Source organism: Lynx rufus, unplaced genomic scaffold, assembly GCF_022079265.1.
Source record: "Lynx rufus isolate CCGP_SWC_20201006 ecotype Redwood Valley unplaced genomic scaffold, mLynRuf1.p SCAF_8, whole genome shotgun sequence".
Taxonomy (NCBI): Eukaryota; Metazoa; Chordata; class Mammalia; order Carnivora; family Felidae; genus Lynx; species Lynx rufus.
In genome coordinates this window covers 15,437,616-15,451,726 of record NW_025814896.1, presented here as the reverse complement: position 1 = coordinate 15,451,726, position 14,111 = coordinate 15,437,616, and the positions used below count along the sequence as shown (strand labels likewise).

General features: G+C 50.8%; 2 protein-coding genes across 2 annotated transcripts in view; both read left to right on the top strand.

Annotated features, from left to right (window-relative positions):
- SYS1 (SYS1 golgi trafficking protein) overlaps positions 1–10,231 on the top strand; it is a 35,075-nt gene extending 24,844 nt beyond the window's left edge. Inside the window, exon 4 of the mRNA XM_047068351.1 lies at positions 10,149–10,231. Within this exon, the coding sequence (XP_046924307.1) occupies positions 10,149–10,155 (7 nt within the window). The 3' untranslated portion in view covers positions 10,156–10,231. The remainder of the gene's footprint in view (positions 1–10,148) is intronic.
- On the top strand, positions 10,157–12,923 carry DBNDD2 (dysbindin domain containing 2). The gene is made up of 3 exons (XM_047068349.1): positions 10,157–10,295; positions 10,491–10,628; positions 12,252–12,923. The coding sequence occupies exons 1-3, from the start codon at positions 10,157–10,159 to the stop codon at positions 12,455–12,457; spliced, it is 483 nt and encodes a 160-aa protein (XP_046924305.1). The 3' UTR covers positions 12,458–12,923.
- Positions 12,924–14,111: the final 1,188 nt, after the last annotated feature.

The following is a 14,111-nucleotide window of genomic DNA, read 5'->3' as shown; positions in this document are numbered from 1 at the left end:
TTTCTTTGTGATTTCTATTTCTTTTTCTGAGATTTTTAAAAATAATTTTTTAAATAATTTTTTAAAAATTTTTACTTATTTATTTTGAGAGAGAGAGAAAGAGAGAGAGAGGAGAGAGAGAAAATTCCAAGCAGGCTCTGCACTGTCAGCACAGAGCCTGTCACAGGGCCCGAACTCACAAACTGAGATCATGACCTGAGCCAAAACCAAGAGCTGGAAGTTTAACCAACTGAGCCACTCAGATGCCCCTCCCTGATATTTGTTTTCATTTATTTGAAGAATGTTTGTAATTGCTTGTTGAAGCTTTTTTATAGTGACTGTCTTAAAATCATAGATAAATCCAGCAACACTGATCTGTTGGTATCTGTTGATTGTCTTTTCTTATCCAAATTGAGATTTTCCCAGTTCTATGTATGATGAATTATTTACAGTTATAACCTGGACATTTTGGAAATTATGTTATGAGACTCTGGATTTCATTTAAACCTTGTTTTAAACCAGGCCTTGGATGACCTGGTCCACTGATACCAACTCTTTACCACCAGATGAGAGTGAAAACCCGCACTACCCACATGAACCCCCTGACACCACGCAGTAGGGGAAGGGTAGGGTAGGGTTGCCTCATTACTGCTGGGCAGAGGTGGTCATCTAGATTCCATACTGGGCCTCCTTTACATTGAGGGAAGGGAGTGGGGCCTCATCATTGCTGGATGGGGATGGTAGTGTAGCTCCCCCCATGGCCTCCTCTGACACCATGGAAATGGGGAAGGGTACTTGGAGAGAGGTACTTGTTACTGTTGGGCAATGATGAAGCCTCCCCCCACCAACACCGCTTGGAGGTGAAGTGGGGGAGGTGCCCTGTAACCTCTGTTACAAGACAAACATTGAAGTCTAGGCTGTCCCCCTCTGTCTGCAGGTGGAGGCTAGGAGTGTCTTTTCCTCTAGTATTTTGCTGGAGCGGGCCATTTAATGTCAGAAGATTTCTGTCTTGCTAGGGTGCCCCTTTCTCAGTCCTTTGACAAGAGAAAACAGGCTTTTCATGGAGGCGACTTTAATCTGTGCCTTGTTGGCATTTCCAGGTTGCAGGCTTCTCCAGACCCTAGCAAAAAGAAAGCCTACTGGGGGGGGGGGGGGGCTGGTTGATCTGCCTTCTTATGTTTGTTTGAGATAAAATGTCCAGCATTTTAACCTGTACTTGTGAGAAGGAAAGAGAGGAATGCAGCTACTCCATTTTATTCAGAGCCCAAAGTCCTCCTTTTATTTTATACTCTCTTCATTCTTATAAATCCAAACTGGAGATATTTCTGGATTTATTATCCCTCTAAGAACTTGTAGGTCACTCTGAATCTTATCCGGGTCCACTTGGCTAGACAAAAGCCATAAGCCCTTCTCTGCATTAGGCTTCTGCTGAAATGGCTAAGGGACAACACCTTTCAGCTTTCTAGAATCTCTATTGTTTGATTTAGAGGATCTGTAAAGCCCACCTATAATCTTAGAGGTCTTTTATCTGACTGAATAGTACTCTGAGGCGTTGCCTTTTGTCTTCCTGAGATGTGAACTCAAGATCTTAACAGTCACAACCTCAGTTTCATTTTTGGACCATGGTGGGGGTTTTTTGTTTGTTTGTTTGTTTTTGTTTTTTAAGGTTTTCAATGCCCTGGATTATTTAAGCTTTGCCAGGAAAGCACTTCTTACTGTTACTATCATTTGCCGTTTGGAGAGGCTGAGAATTTCCTACCATGAAGTTCTGGCTCTTTTATATTTACCACTGCTTCCCTTTGGCTCAGGGTTTCTCAGCCTCAGCACTACTGATATTCTGGGCAGAATGAATCTTTGTGTGGGGGGAGGTAGGGAGAGGGGTCTGTCTTGCAATTAGACGCTATTTACCAGCATCCCTGGCCTCTACTAACTGGATGCCAAGAGCAACCTCTCTAGTTTCGAGGACCAAAAATGTCTCCAGACATTGCCAAATGCCCCGCAGGAGGCAACCTCGCTGTCACTCGGGAGCTGCTGCCTTAGTTCCGCCCTCTCTGCTGGCATTTTACTGTCAGCAGCGAGAAGAGACCAGGTGGCGCCTTTGACGCCTTCCTCGGAAGTGTCCTCAGCTAGACCACCCAGCTCATCAGGGGTACTTTCTGCTGCCCACTGTACTGCAGGCGACGGGGCTGCTAACCTCTGTGCTAGGACATAACCGGCTTCCTCTCCCCCAGTTCCCCAGTTCCCAGTAGCATTTACCCACTTTGCTGTCGGCCCTGCCTTTTTCTCAAAGGCCCGAGGCTTCTATTAACAGCGTTTCCAAGGCGCTTTCCCTACAGTCTCATCAATTTGTGGTGAGTGCTAATGCCACTGCCACATTTCGGAGCTGACACAGCAGCACTCTCCCACAGTACCAAAGTCTAGGCCCTGTCTCCTGCTGCATGGCAAACTAGTCTTGAGTGTAGCAGTTTAATACAAGAGGAATTTATTATGTCAGGGGTTTGGGGCATCAGGAATCCAGGAGTGCTCTAGCTGAGGTGGTGATGTCTCAGCATCTCTCGAGGTGGCCGTCAAGCCCCCGGCCAGCACCGCAGTCCACTCTCTCGAGGCTCCACTGGGCCCGGCGGTTCCGTTTCCCTGCGCCCGCATGCGGTTGCAGGCCGGTCTCTGTTCTTCCTGGCCGTCGGCTGGAATCTTCAGTGCCATGCCACGTAGGCCTGTCTGCCTGGCTGTTGATGACACAGTAGGGTGCTTCCCCCAGAGCGAGCCAAGCAACAGAGGACACACACCCGAGACGGGAGCTGTGGTCTTTTGTTTTTTCAATCCTAGTTTTGGCCGGGATCCACCACCGTTTGTGACTGTATCCAGAGTCGCCTCGATACAGTGTAGCAGAGGACTACACAAAGGTAAGAATAAAGGAAAGGCAGGGAGCACCGGGGGCTATTTTGGTGGCAGGCAGCTGCGTTTCAGTTTTTATTCAATTCAAGATATTTTTCTCATTTCCTTTTGGAGTTCACCTTTGACTCTCGGTTTTTTTTGAAGTGTCCTGTTTTATTCCCAAGGATTGGGGATGTCTCCCAGATGCCTTTATTGGTTACATTTTAATTCTTGTATAGTCATAAAACATTTTGTCTGATTTAAATTCTTTTAAATTTGTTGAGGTTCGTTTGGTGGCCCAGGCTGTGATGCAGCTTGGTGAATGCTTTATGTGCAGTTGCAAGAATCCTTATCCTGCTGTTGTCGGGTTAAAGTGTTAGCAACGTGGCAGTCGGAACAAGTCAGTGGATAGCGTTCAGGTTTTCTACCTCCTTCCTTTTTTCTCCTACTTGTTTTATTGATTACTGAGAGAGCAGTATTGAATTCTCGAACTGAAATATAGATTTTTCTCTTTCTATTTTAGGTCTATTGGTTTTTACTTCATCTGTTTTTGAAACTCTGTTATTAGATGTATTCGCATTATAATAGTGAAGTCTTTTTGGTGAATTGAACTTTTTATTGTTATCACTATCCCTCTTCGATCACTGCTAATAGTCTTTTTGAAGGTTTATATTTGTCTGCTATGAATACTGCCACTCCAGTTTGATTTGATTACTGTTTGTGTGGTACATCTCATTCCATCCATTTACCTTTTTTTTTTAATTTTTTAATTAATTAATTAATTAATTTTTGAGAGAGAGGGATAGAGTGTGAGTGGGAGGGACAGAAAGAGAGGGAGACACAGAATCCGAAGCAGGCTTCAGGCTCTGAGCTGTCAGCACAGAGCCCGACGTGGGGCCCAAACTCATGAAACACGAGATCATGATCTGAGCCAAAGTTGGGTGCTTAACCGAGTGAGCCACCCCGGCGTCCTTCCACCCATTTACTTTTAACGTACATGTTTCTTTATAGCTAAATTCGGTTTCTATAGACAGCACATTATTGCCTTTTGCTTTATTTCCAGATGTACTAGTCTGTCCTTTAATTGGTTCTTTCATTGGCAATTGGATTAAAATCTTACATATTTGTTTTATATTTCCATCCATTTTTTTTTCTCATTTTTTTCTCATTTTTTTCTTTTTTTTTTTTTTCCTTACTTTGGATTAATTACATTTCTTCAGGGAAAAACATCAACCTATTGGGTACCAAAAATAGACAATAAGACTTATTCCATTTGATTGAAACACTACTCATAGCACATCAAACAACATGAACAGGAGCATAGCTGTCTGTCTGTGGTCCACTTGGCCCCAGGTCCAATAACTGATATGGTGGTCCCAGATGCATAGCACACACATAGTGGCTTTACCCTGTGGCTGGGGAACCAGGCCCAGAACTTCTATAGCAAGCAGTAAGCAAACCTGCCTTGGTCTGAGAAAGACATGATCTGGTCTCTCAAGCTCTATTAACAATTATCAATCCTAAGCAAGGGTGCAGAAGAGAAGTCAAATCCTTGCAATCTTGACATAGTCAACAAGACATGTTGAACACCAAAAGGGCCAGGGAGAATGCCTCCCAATATTTAAAAAAATTTTTTTTAAATATTTTCTTTATTTTTGAGAGAGAGAGAGAGAGAGCAGGGGAGGAGCACAGAGAGAGGGAGACACAGAATGCAAAGCAGACTCCAGGTTCTGAGCTGTCAGCACAGAGCTCGATGTGGGCCCGAACTCAAGAAACACCAGATCATGACCTGAGCCAAAGTCGGACGCTTAACCGAGTGAGCCACCCAGATGCCCTGGCTCCCAATATTTTTATTATTTCACTTTATCTTCATATTGGCTTGTTATTTATACCTCTTAAAAAAATTTTTTTAGTGGTTCCCCTTGCATTTATGGTGTATGTCTTCAATTAACCAAAGGCAATCTTCAAATAATGTCATACCACTTATACAGCAGAGGGTCCTTAAATAGTACACTTCCAATTACTCATCCCATCATTTTAACTATTGTTATTGTCATAATTTAACTTTTATATATGCTATATACCCACAACGTACTGCTGCTGTTTTAAAAATTGAAGTGTTGTGACATATAGGGGCACCTGGGTAGCTCGGTCGGTTGAGTGTCAGACTCTTGATTTCGGCGCAGGTCATGATCCCAGGGTTGTGGGATTGAGCCCCACAGTCAGCATGGAGCCCGCTTAAGATTTCCTCTCTCTCTCTCTCTTTCTCTCTCCCTTTCTCTCTCTCTCTCTCTCTCCCTGACCCTCTCCCCCACTTGTGCTCTCTCTCTCTAAAATAGATTTTTTTAAATGTAGTGACATAATTTTATATCAATTTCAGGTGTATAACATAGTCATTCGGCAATTATATACATTACAAAATGCTCTCCATGGTAAGTGTACTTATCACCTCTCACCACACAGTTATTGGCTATATTCCCTACTCCGGACTTGACATCCCCATGACTTCGAAAGCAAAAGAGGAGTGTATTGCCCCTCGTTTGCTTTAGTCAATTGTCTTTTAAGGTGATGAAACACAGAAAAACGTCTCTTATATTTACCTTCATTCTGTCTATTTCCAGAGATCTTTACTTGTTTATGTAGATCTTTCTGGAGGCAGAAAGAATATGATACCGGCGAGCAACCTGCATCTAGGAAGGAAATGAACTCTTACCTGTCTGAATGGAGGCCCCGTCTTCCTCCTGCTTCACAAGCGTGCCAGCGCCTGTGTCCCATTTCTTCTCGGAGGCTCCCGTCCTTCTTTGGAATTCAGGTTAATTGGTTGCTCTGCAAACTCAGCTCTCTGATGGGTTTGACAAAAGCTGTAATTTTATAGACTACCTAACAATTTTTAAAAATTGTGATTAGTGTGGTCATGATGCTGTCCCCAGCTCTCTGCATCCTGCATGGAGCCTGAAGTCTTGGCCATCTACTTTCCCACGGCTCCTTTTACCCCCTTTGGCCATCTGCTCCTGGGTCCGCTGCCTGGCTCCTTCTCTGGGCTGGCACCCTTCCGGCTTAGCCCCCTGAATTCTCTCTAGCTTGGACGCTTTCCCCTCTCTACCCCTTTATGAGGCAACTATCTGGCAAAGAGAAGAGACAGAGGTTCCAGATCTGTCACCATCTTGGGGACAGCTCAAAACAATTCATGGAGTCCTGTTCCCAGGAATAAGCCTGGAAAGGGGGGAAGCGGCTTTGTGAGTTGAGCTCTCACCCACCACACTCCAAGTTGGCCTCATTCCTCTGTGCTAGGAAATGGGACTGAGTGTCTACTCCACCCATGAATGAGGAATAAGAATCAAACTGACTGAGACCTTTCTTGGAAGATGAAAACTGCAACAGGGCTGAAGGGGAACAGGCTGGGGCCAGTGGTTATAACACAGTCTCTGGAGCAGCCGATCTGGATTCAAAATCCATTATTTGCTGTATGGCCTTGGACAAGTCCCTTGACCTCTCTGTACCTCAGTTTTCATCTGGAAAATGGAAATAATAATAATAGTACTTACCTCACAAGATTGTTAAGAGGATTAAAAGAGTTAATAAATATAGGCAAAACACTTATAACAGCAACAGATATATAATAAGTTCTGAAGAAGTGTTAACTATCAGGGTGTACTTCCTATAATTACAGAAATTCGTGGAAGAAAACAGTTTCCTCCCTTTCTCAGAACCCATTACCATCAAAACACCTAATGTTTATTAAGCATCTCCAAAGTGCCCACGTCCGGTACTAAGCATTTTATACGAATTACCTCATAAGTAGTAGGGATTAATTATTCCTACCTAATAAGCAAGGAAATCAAAGAACAGAGAAATTAAGTGTTTATACAACCAGCTAGATGGAGAGCTAGGTTTGCAACCCAGGAGGGTCTGACGACCACGCCTGTGCCCTTAACCACTTGCCTCCCATAAACTAGTTTCCTTGCTTGTAAAATAGTGGGAAAGCCGCCGGCTGTGTTTCTCCCAGGGTTTTGGGATCCCACTAACAAGAGAAGCAACAGCGCTTCAGGTACTTGTACAGAGCGCTGGTCCCCGACAGGGAAACCCGAGTGTATCACGACTCCATCCCTCTCTTTGCACATGCCCCTCCCCACCCCCCCCTCCCCTCTTCTCTGCTCGTTGAACTCATTTCTTCAAGATTCGGCTCAGATATCAGCACCTAGATTTTATTCTAACAATGGAGGGATTTAAGCAGGGGGCGGAACACCAGAGTTGGCGGTTTGAAATGATGGCTGACGGCTGGGGCGGGGGGCGGGGATGGAGTGTAGCCGGGCCGAGCGAGTACCGGGTACCCAGATAGAAGGCTACTGGAAGAGCCAAGGGAGAGATGGTGGTGGAAATGGAGAGGGTTGGTGGATTGGAAAGTTATTCAGGAAGGAGAATCGACAGGAAATGGAGGTGTATTTAGCGCAGGACAGAGAGGTGCCAAGGATGACTCCTAGTTCCTGGCTTGCTCGCGGATGTTTGTTGAGTGAATGAACGAATGACCCCACGGCAGAAGCATCCCCGACAGACACCCCCGACCCGGTCCCGTCCCGTCCCGTCCCCGAGGCTTCTGGAGCTGCGAGCACGAGCACAAGGGGATGGGGGGAGGGAGGGAGGAGGAAGAGAATGGGCAAGAGTCTCCGTCCAGGAGTTAAGCAGATTGGACACTTCTGGCGCTGGTCTGAGCAGGAGGCGCGGCGAGGGGGGCAAGCCCTTCTCCTCTCCTCCCTCAGTTTGCGCGTCGCCCCTCCACCCCCGCCAGCCCGGATGCACAGCGCCCCTGTTCGCGCCCTGGAGGGCTTGGCTTCTCGCCGGCGTCTCGGGGCGCGGCGCTGCGGCCCACCCCTGCAGCCCTGACCCGCCCCGTCCCGGCGCCCACCCCGCCCAGTGCGCTGGAAGGCTGGGCGGCGGCTCGGTCCGGTCCCGGATCCTGAACCGGGGGCCGCCGGGTGAGTCCCAGGTTCAGGAGGCCCTCCGCCGCGGCGCACCTGCCCTGAGTCGCGGCACCGGGTCAGTGCCCTCCCGGCTCCGCCGGGCCCCTTTCCCCGCGTGCGCCTTCTCGCCCGGGGTGCGGGTGCGTTCCGGCGGGGCTGCCCACGAGTCGCCAGCAGCAAGTGCGCGTGGGCCGAGAGCCCGCGCGTGTCCCCGCGGCGGGGCTGCGCCGCCGGGGCGCGGCGCAGCAAGTGGATCGGAGCGTGCGGAGCCCAGCGCCCGGGCGGCGGGTTGCGGGCGGGCTGCGGGCGGAGTGCAGACGAGCGTGGCCGGCCGCGGGGCAAGGATGCGCGCGGGGAACTTTTCGACCGGCCTGGAAGTGCGAGCGGCCGCGCCCGAGGGGGCTCCCCGCGGCGGCCGGGAGGGAGGCGAGCGCGGGTGCCCGTCGCCACCCCTCCCCCACTTCCGCCGCCCGCCGCTTCCTCGTTCCCGGCTCCCAGGGCCCGGCCGTCCCGCGGGAGCCCCGGCAGCGCAGCCCCACCCCGGCCGGTGCGTCTCGCTCCCACGCCCCCGCAGCCGTCTCGCCGGAGCCCAGCCACCGAGGCAGCGGGGGCGCGGGGCGCTGCAGGTAGGGGCTCTGCGGCAGGGGCGCAGGGGCGACGGGCTGGCGGGGGGCCGGGGGCCGGCGGCACGAACTGGACGCCCCGGGGCCCTCGGCCTCCTCTCCACCCCCACCCCTCACCGCCCGCCCACCGGCGGGCGCGCCCCGGCCCTTTTTAGGGAATTCTCTAGCTCCTGCGGACTCAAGGGCGGGTGGAGCGGAGACCAGGAGGGCGCTCTGCCTTTCACGGGCACCCCGGGCTCCCCAGACCTGGACTCCCTTCTCCCAGCACCTTTCGTCTCGTAAACAACTCCTTTTCTCTCCCTGGCCCCGGCTCCGATGCCCCCTGGGGGCAGCTCCTTGGGTCTCGGGAGAAGGATGGGGCTGGGGGAGGGGGAAGGGGGAGCCCCCGCGCCCCCAGCCCGTGGGCGCCCCCACCCTCGTTCTCTCCTTCCCCTGCCCCCCCCCCCCTCCACCCGGCCGCTGGAGCAGACGGCCCCAGGGGCCCCGGGTATTTTTAGCGCTGTGACCTGGGCGGCAGCTCGGAAAGCTTTTCCCAGGAATCGGCGTCAGCGCCTCCCCCCCCCCCCCCCCCCCGCTGCCAGCCGGCGGCCACCCGGTCCCGCACACTGCCTTTGGCCCTGGCTGGCCCGCTTGGGTTTGGGCCCCTCACGGCCCGCAGCAGCGCCTGTGGAGCTGGCCGGGGTCTCGGACACTGATTCCAGATGAGTCGCGGAGGCAGGCTGCAGAGGATGATGAGCTGGTCCTCAAGCTCTTGCCTCCGGTGATGGGCTCCGGAGGGACGAGCAAATGGGAGTGAATGTGTAGAGCCTGGGCTGGCCCAGAGTTCTGGTATTCTGGAAAGCTCTCAGCACTGGGGGTCCGGGGGCCCTGAATTGGACCCAGGCCCCGCCCTTCCAATTGCTACTTTGACTAGTAGGGATGTAAGACTGAGATGTCAGAGGAGAGGCGCCCAAATAACGAGCTGGGGAAAGCGGAGAAGAGATGGGCGGCCTCTGGATAGTATAGTATCTGGGCTTTACATTTTACGGCGCACCTGCACCCGCAGCCTCTCCCATTTGAGGCAGGTAGGACTATTAGGCCATTTTCAGATGGGGAGACCGAGGCTGGAAAGATGATTTCCTTAGGGGCAGAGCCAAGTCTGGAAGTCAGATCTGTGACTTCAGAGCAGGGTTTGGAGGGGATGGTGGTGATGGGGAGTATGGTGGGGAGGAGGTGCTTTAGCCTTTGTCTGGGTTTTGAAGGCAGGGCATGAACCAGAGTTGCAGCACTAGAGGAAGATGACCTTCCACCCTGAGATCCCCAGCCCACCCCCTTCCCTGGCCTTCTGAGGGGAGGCCGGGTCCATTAAAAGTGCCTCCCCCATTTGGGCTGGACCAGTCCTCTCACGAGGGCATGATACTGAGTCTTGGCCATCGGCCCCATTCCCTGAATACAGAGGAGCTTCTCTTGCTGTGCCTGGAACCGGCATCCCCTTTGTGGAGCCAGGGTCAGCGCTGTCGCTTTAGGAGACTTGTGGTAATGGACTTTGTGGTAACGGACTTTGTTTCGAGGAAGGGAAGGAGGTAGCCAAGACCAGAGGTGTCCAGCTGCACCTGGAGGCCCCACGGCTGGGATGCCAGCTGCAGCGGAGCTCCCCACGCTCCCCAGGCCCAGCCTCCCCCCCCCCCCCCTTCCCTCTCAACTTCATAGCTGTACTTGCTTTTCCACCTTCCAGGAGCTGACATGGACCCAAATCCCCGGGCAGCCCTGGAGCGCCAGCAGCTCCGCCTTCGGGAGCGGCAGAAATTCTTTGAGGACATTTTACAGCCAGAGACAGAGTTTGTCTTCCCCCTGTCCCACCTGCATCTCGAGTCGCAGAGACGTAAGCTCTGAGTCCTGGGGAGAGGGACTGGGGTGGGGTAGGGGAGGCACGTCTTGTACGTCCTGAAGTATGGGAGCCTCATCCCCCCATTTTGTTGGCCCTCGAGACTTCTGTCTCTAGACCTGACACATATCTCTGACCATCCTATGTGCTCTGGCCCGCATCCTCCTGACCTGCCCCCTTCTTGATCTGTAGCCCCCATAGGAAGTATCTCATCCATGGAAGTGAATGTGGATGCCCTGGAGCAGGTAGAACTTATTGACCTTGGGGACCAAGATGGAGCAGATGTGTTCTTGCCTTGCGAAGACCCTCCACCAACCCCCCAGACATCTGGTATGCCCCTTGGCTTTGGGGACTTGGGCACCAGTTAGCCAGAAACAGGCGTCAGGCTCTGAAATGAGGCTGCAAGCGGGACTGGGGAAATATACACGTAGGGCCTGGAAGTGGGTGTTTCTACCAATAAAACAGCTGTCTGTTCTGATTTTAGGGACGTTGACTCTGAGGGGAACTGGATGACAGATCCTCAATCTAAAATTCTGAGGCGGGGACGCCTGGGTGGCTCAGTCAGTTAGGCATCTGACTCTTGATTTCGGCTCAGGTCATGATCTCATAGTTTGTGGGATAAAGCGCTCCATTGGGCCCCTCACTGTCCACGAGGAGTCTGCTTGGGATTCTCTCTCCTCTCTGCCCCTTCCCCGGCTCTCGCATACATGCTCTTGCACACTCTCTCTCTCCCTCTCAAAATAAATAAACATTTAAATGTGTTGGGTGCTGCACACTATCTAAAAATCAATCAATCAATCAATCTAAAAAAAAAACTTCTGGGAATGCCCCAACCCCCCCTTAGTCTTTGTTAATTTTACATTTGTGAAATTAACGTAATTAGTTCATGTAATTAAAATAATATAAAATATAATTTTTATATTACACAACTTAAGCTGTTTTAGTCATCTTCATATGAACATTTACTGAGCACTTTTTTTTTTTTTTTTTTAGTTGCTAATACTGTGCCAAATTAGCTCAATTCTTATAATATCCTATTAGGGCAGGTGGTAGTATCCTAATTTTATAAAGGAAGAAATTAGAAGTTGCCACACAGCCAGAAAGTGGAAGAGCTGAGCTCAAACCATGGCTTTCTCATTCCAAAGCCCATATGTTTAGCTTATAAGATAGATACTCTCTTTTTTTAAAGTAGGCTTCATGCCTAATGCAGGGCCCAACGCGGGGCTTGAACTCATGACTCTGAGATGGAGACCTGAGCTGAGATCAAGATTCAGACACTTAATGGATGAAACCACCCAGGCTTCTTCTTTTCTCTAAAACTGCTGCTGTTTACTGGTGGCCTGCTACGTGCCAGGCATTTTATAATCATTCTTCGATTTCATCCTCAAAACCCTTCTGGAACCCCATTTTTTTTTTCTTTTTTTTTCAACTTTTTTTTTTTTTTTTTTTTTTTATTTTTGGGACAGAGAGACACAGAGCATGAACGGGGGAGGGGCAGAGAGAGAGGGAGACACAGAATCGGAAACAGGCTCCAAGCCATCAGCCCAGAGCCCGACGCGGGGCTCGAACTCACGGACCGCGAGATCGTGACCTGGCTGAAGTCGGACGCTTAACCGACTACGCCACCCAGGCGCCCCCTGGAACCCCATTTTTACAGAGAAGATTCAGAGTCCTTGAGGGGGAAAATGACTTGCCCAAAGCTACCCAATATCAAGTAGGTGGCGTAGGTGGAGTTTGCACGCTTGAGTCCGTGGAGCAGACTGCAGGGCCCACACGTGCCGTAGTGAAATGAAGGGACCTGAGAGTCAGGACACCTGGCTGTCTGCCGGACTGGCTCAGTTGACGGGTGAGGCCTCTGCGCCTCTCTGGGCTCCAGCCCCTGCTGGCCAGAGCATCTCTCAGAGCCCCCTGAAGCCCTGTTTGTGGCGCTGACCAACTCTTCTTTTTGGGCAGGGATGGACGGCCGTCCAGAGGAGCTGGGCCTGCCAACGGCCACGCCAGACAGGACCGCGTCCCGCACCTCCTCCTCATCTTCTGACGACTCCACCAACCTGCACAGCCCAAATCCCAGTGACGGCGGAGCGGACACGCCCTTGGCACAGTCTGATGAGGAAGAGGATGGGGCCGATGGGGGGGCAGAGCCTGGAGCTTGCAGCTAGCAGTGGGCGTCCATGTATAGACTGAGCGGGCTGGCTCTTCCACACAGGAGACGAGAGGCCCAGCCAGAGCCCTGCGGAGAAGACCAGACTCTTTACTTGCAGCAGGCACTGGGGGGAGGCAAGGATGGTGGGATGGTGAGCCTCTCTGGGAATCAACCCTCCTGCTTTACTGCTAACCTTTCCTGCTGCGACCCACCCCCCCCCACCCCCCGCCAGTTTTTGGCTTTACTCCTGAGGCAGGGCTTGCAGGTGCGGAGATGGAAGATGAGGTAGGACAAGATGCCGCTGCTTTTCCTAGCGCCCCTGCCTCCCCCAGACTATCCTGCAGTCTTCTGATAGAGTCTCCTACACCAGTGTCTCTAAGTGGACGTGAACTCCTAGCACTCCCCGTGCGGTGGTACCCCTGCTCCCCCACCCCCTGTTTGGGAACAGGGCACGGAATAAGTAATAAACAGATAATAATATACCAACCATCCCCCTTCATTTATCACACTGCAGAGATATCAAACCCGCTGTATTTTTTCAGTTCTCTAGCCAACACCATGTCCCCATCTCTCATGCACTCTATATCTTCAGGAAGTATTTCTTGAATACCTATGCCAGACATTTGGAATGCAGTTTTGAACAAGACAGGCTGTATCCCTGCCTGCATGGAGTTTACTGTCTCTGGAGGAGAAAATCAGGTAAATACCACAATTCACAGTGTAATAAGCAGCGTGATGAGCGAGCGACTCTGGTGTCAGAAAATAGCTCGTATGGTCATCGAAGAGCTGAGTTTTAAGCTGAGATCCAGAGGCTGAGTGGGAGTTTGCCAAATGGGGGCTGTAATCCAGGCAGAAAGAGCAGCTTGAGAAGACTTTAAATGGGGAGAAACAGCTCCGAGGAACTGAAACATTCAGCTTGGCCAAACTGTGGAATTTGAGGATGAGAGGAAGGGAGAGGTAAGACTGACAAAGGTTAGTCATGAAATACTTTGAAGCCTGTATCAAGTTTCAGTTTGGCTGCTAGTAAAAGATCAGAGACTTAAGTTACAGTTTTCTTTCCTTATAGAAAAGAAGCCCAAAGCACAGGGCTGTATGACTGCTCCAGAGTTCTTGGGCGCCTGAGTCCGTTTTGGCTCTTTTTCTCAGCCGTCCCAGCCACACGGCTGGGATTCTCATTGATAGCTTATGCCTGATGGCTGCTGCGGTGCCAGCCATCACGTCCCTGAAGCTGGCAGAAAGACGGAGAGAAAACTGGGGATGGGCACAGCCTGCGGTCTGTTTCCACTTCAGGAAGCATTCTTGGGAGTTCTGTCCAGCAATGTCCACTTTCAGCTCACCGACCAGAGCTTGCTAACGTGAGAAATGTTTCACTTACAGATATTTTATAGACATAGGGACACAACATTATCTACAAGAAAGAAAATTCTGGTCTTTGGAAAGACCGTAACCTTTTCGAGTCACTGAGTTACCAATGCATCTGATTTCTGTACTACCTTTCAAACCTCTCAGAAGCACCAGGGCTACTGGAGAGGGCAGGGTAATCCTTTAGTAGGGGTACACTACTCTCTTGTTAAAATCAGGGGTATGTTACTAAGGAACAAGAAGACAGTCTTTGGAATGGTAACTGGCAGTTTACATGTTAGAGGTCACGTTAACGAATTTGAACTTTA

What these genes read in the sequence shown, in the direction of transcription:
- DBNDD2 (XM_047068349.1), top strand. Translation starts at nt 10,157, where the DNA reads ATGGACCCAAATCCCCGGGCAGCCCTGGAGCGCCAGCAGCTCCGCCTT. An exon ending in GCATCTCGAGTCGCAGAGAC is followed by an intron (nt 10,296 to 10,490) that starts GTAAGCTCTGAG and finishes CTTGATCTGTAG; the next exon opens with CCCCCATAGGAAGTATCTCA. An exon ending in ACCAACCCCCCAGACATCTG is followed by an intron (nt 10,629 to 12,251) that starts GTATGCCCCTTG and finishes CTTTTTGGGCAG; the next exon opens with GGATGGACGGCCGTCCAGAG.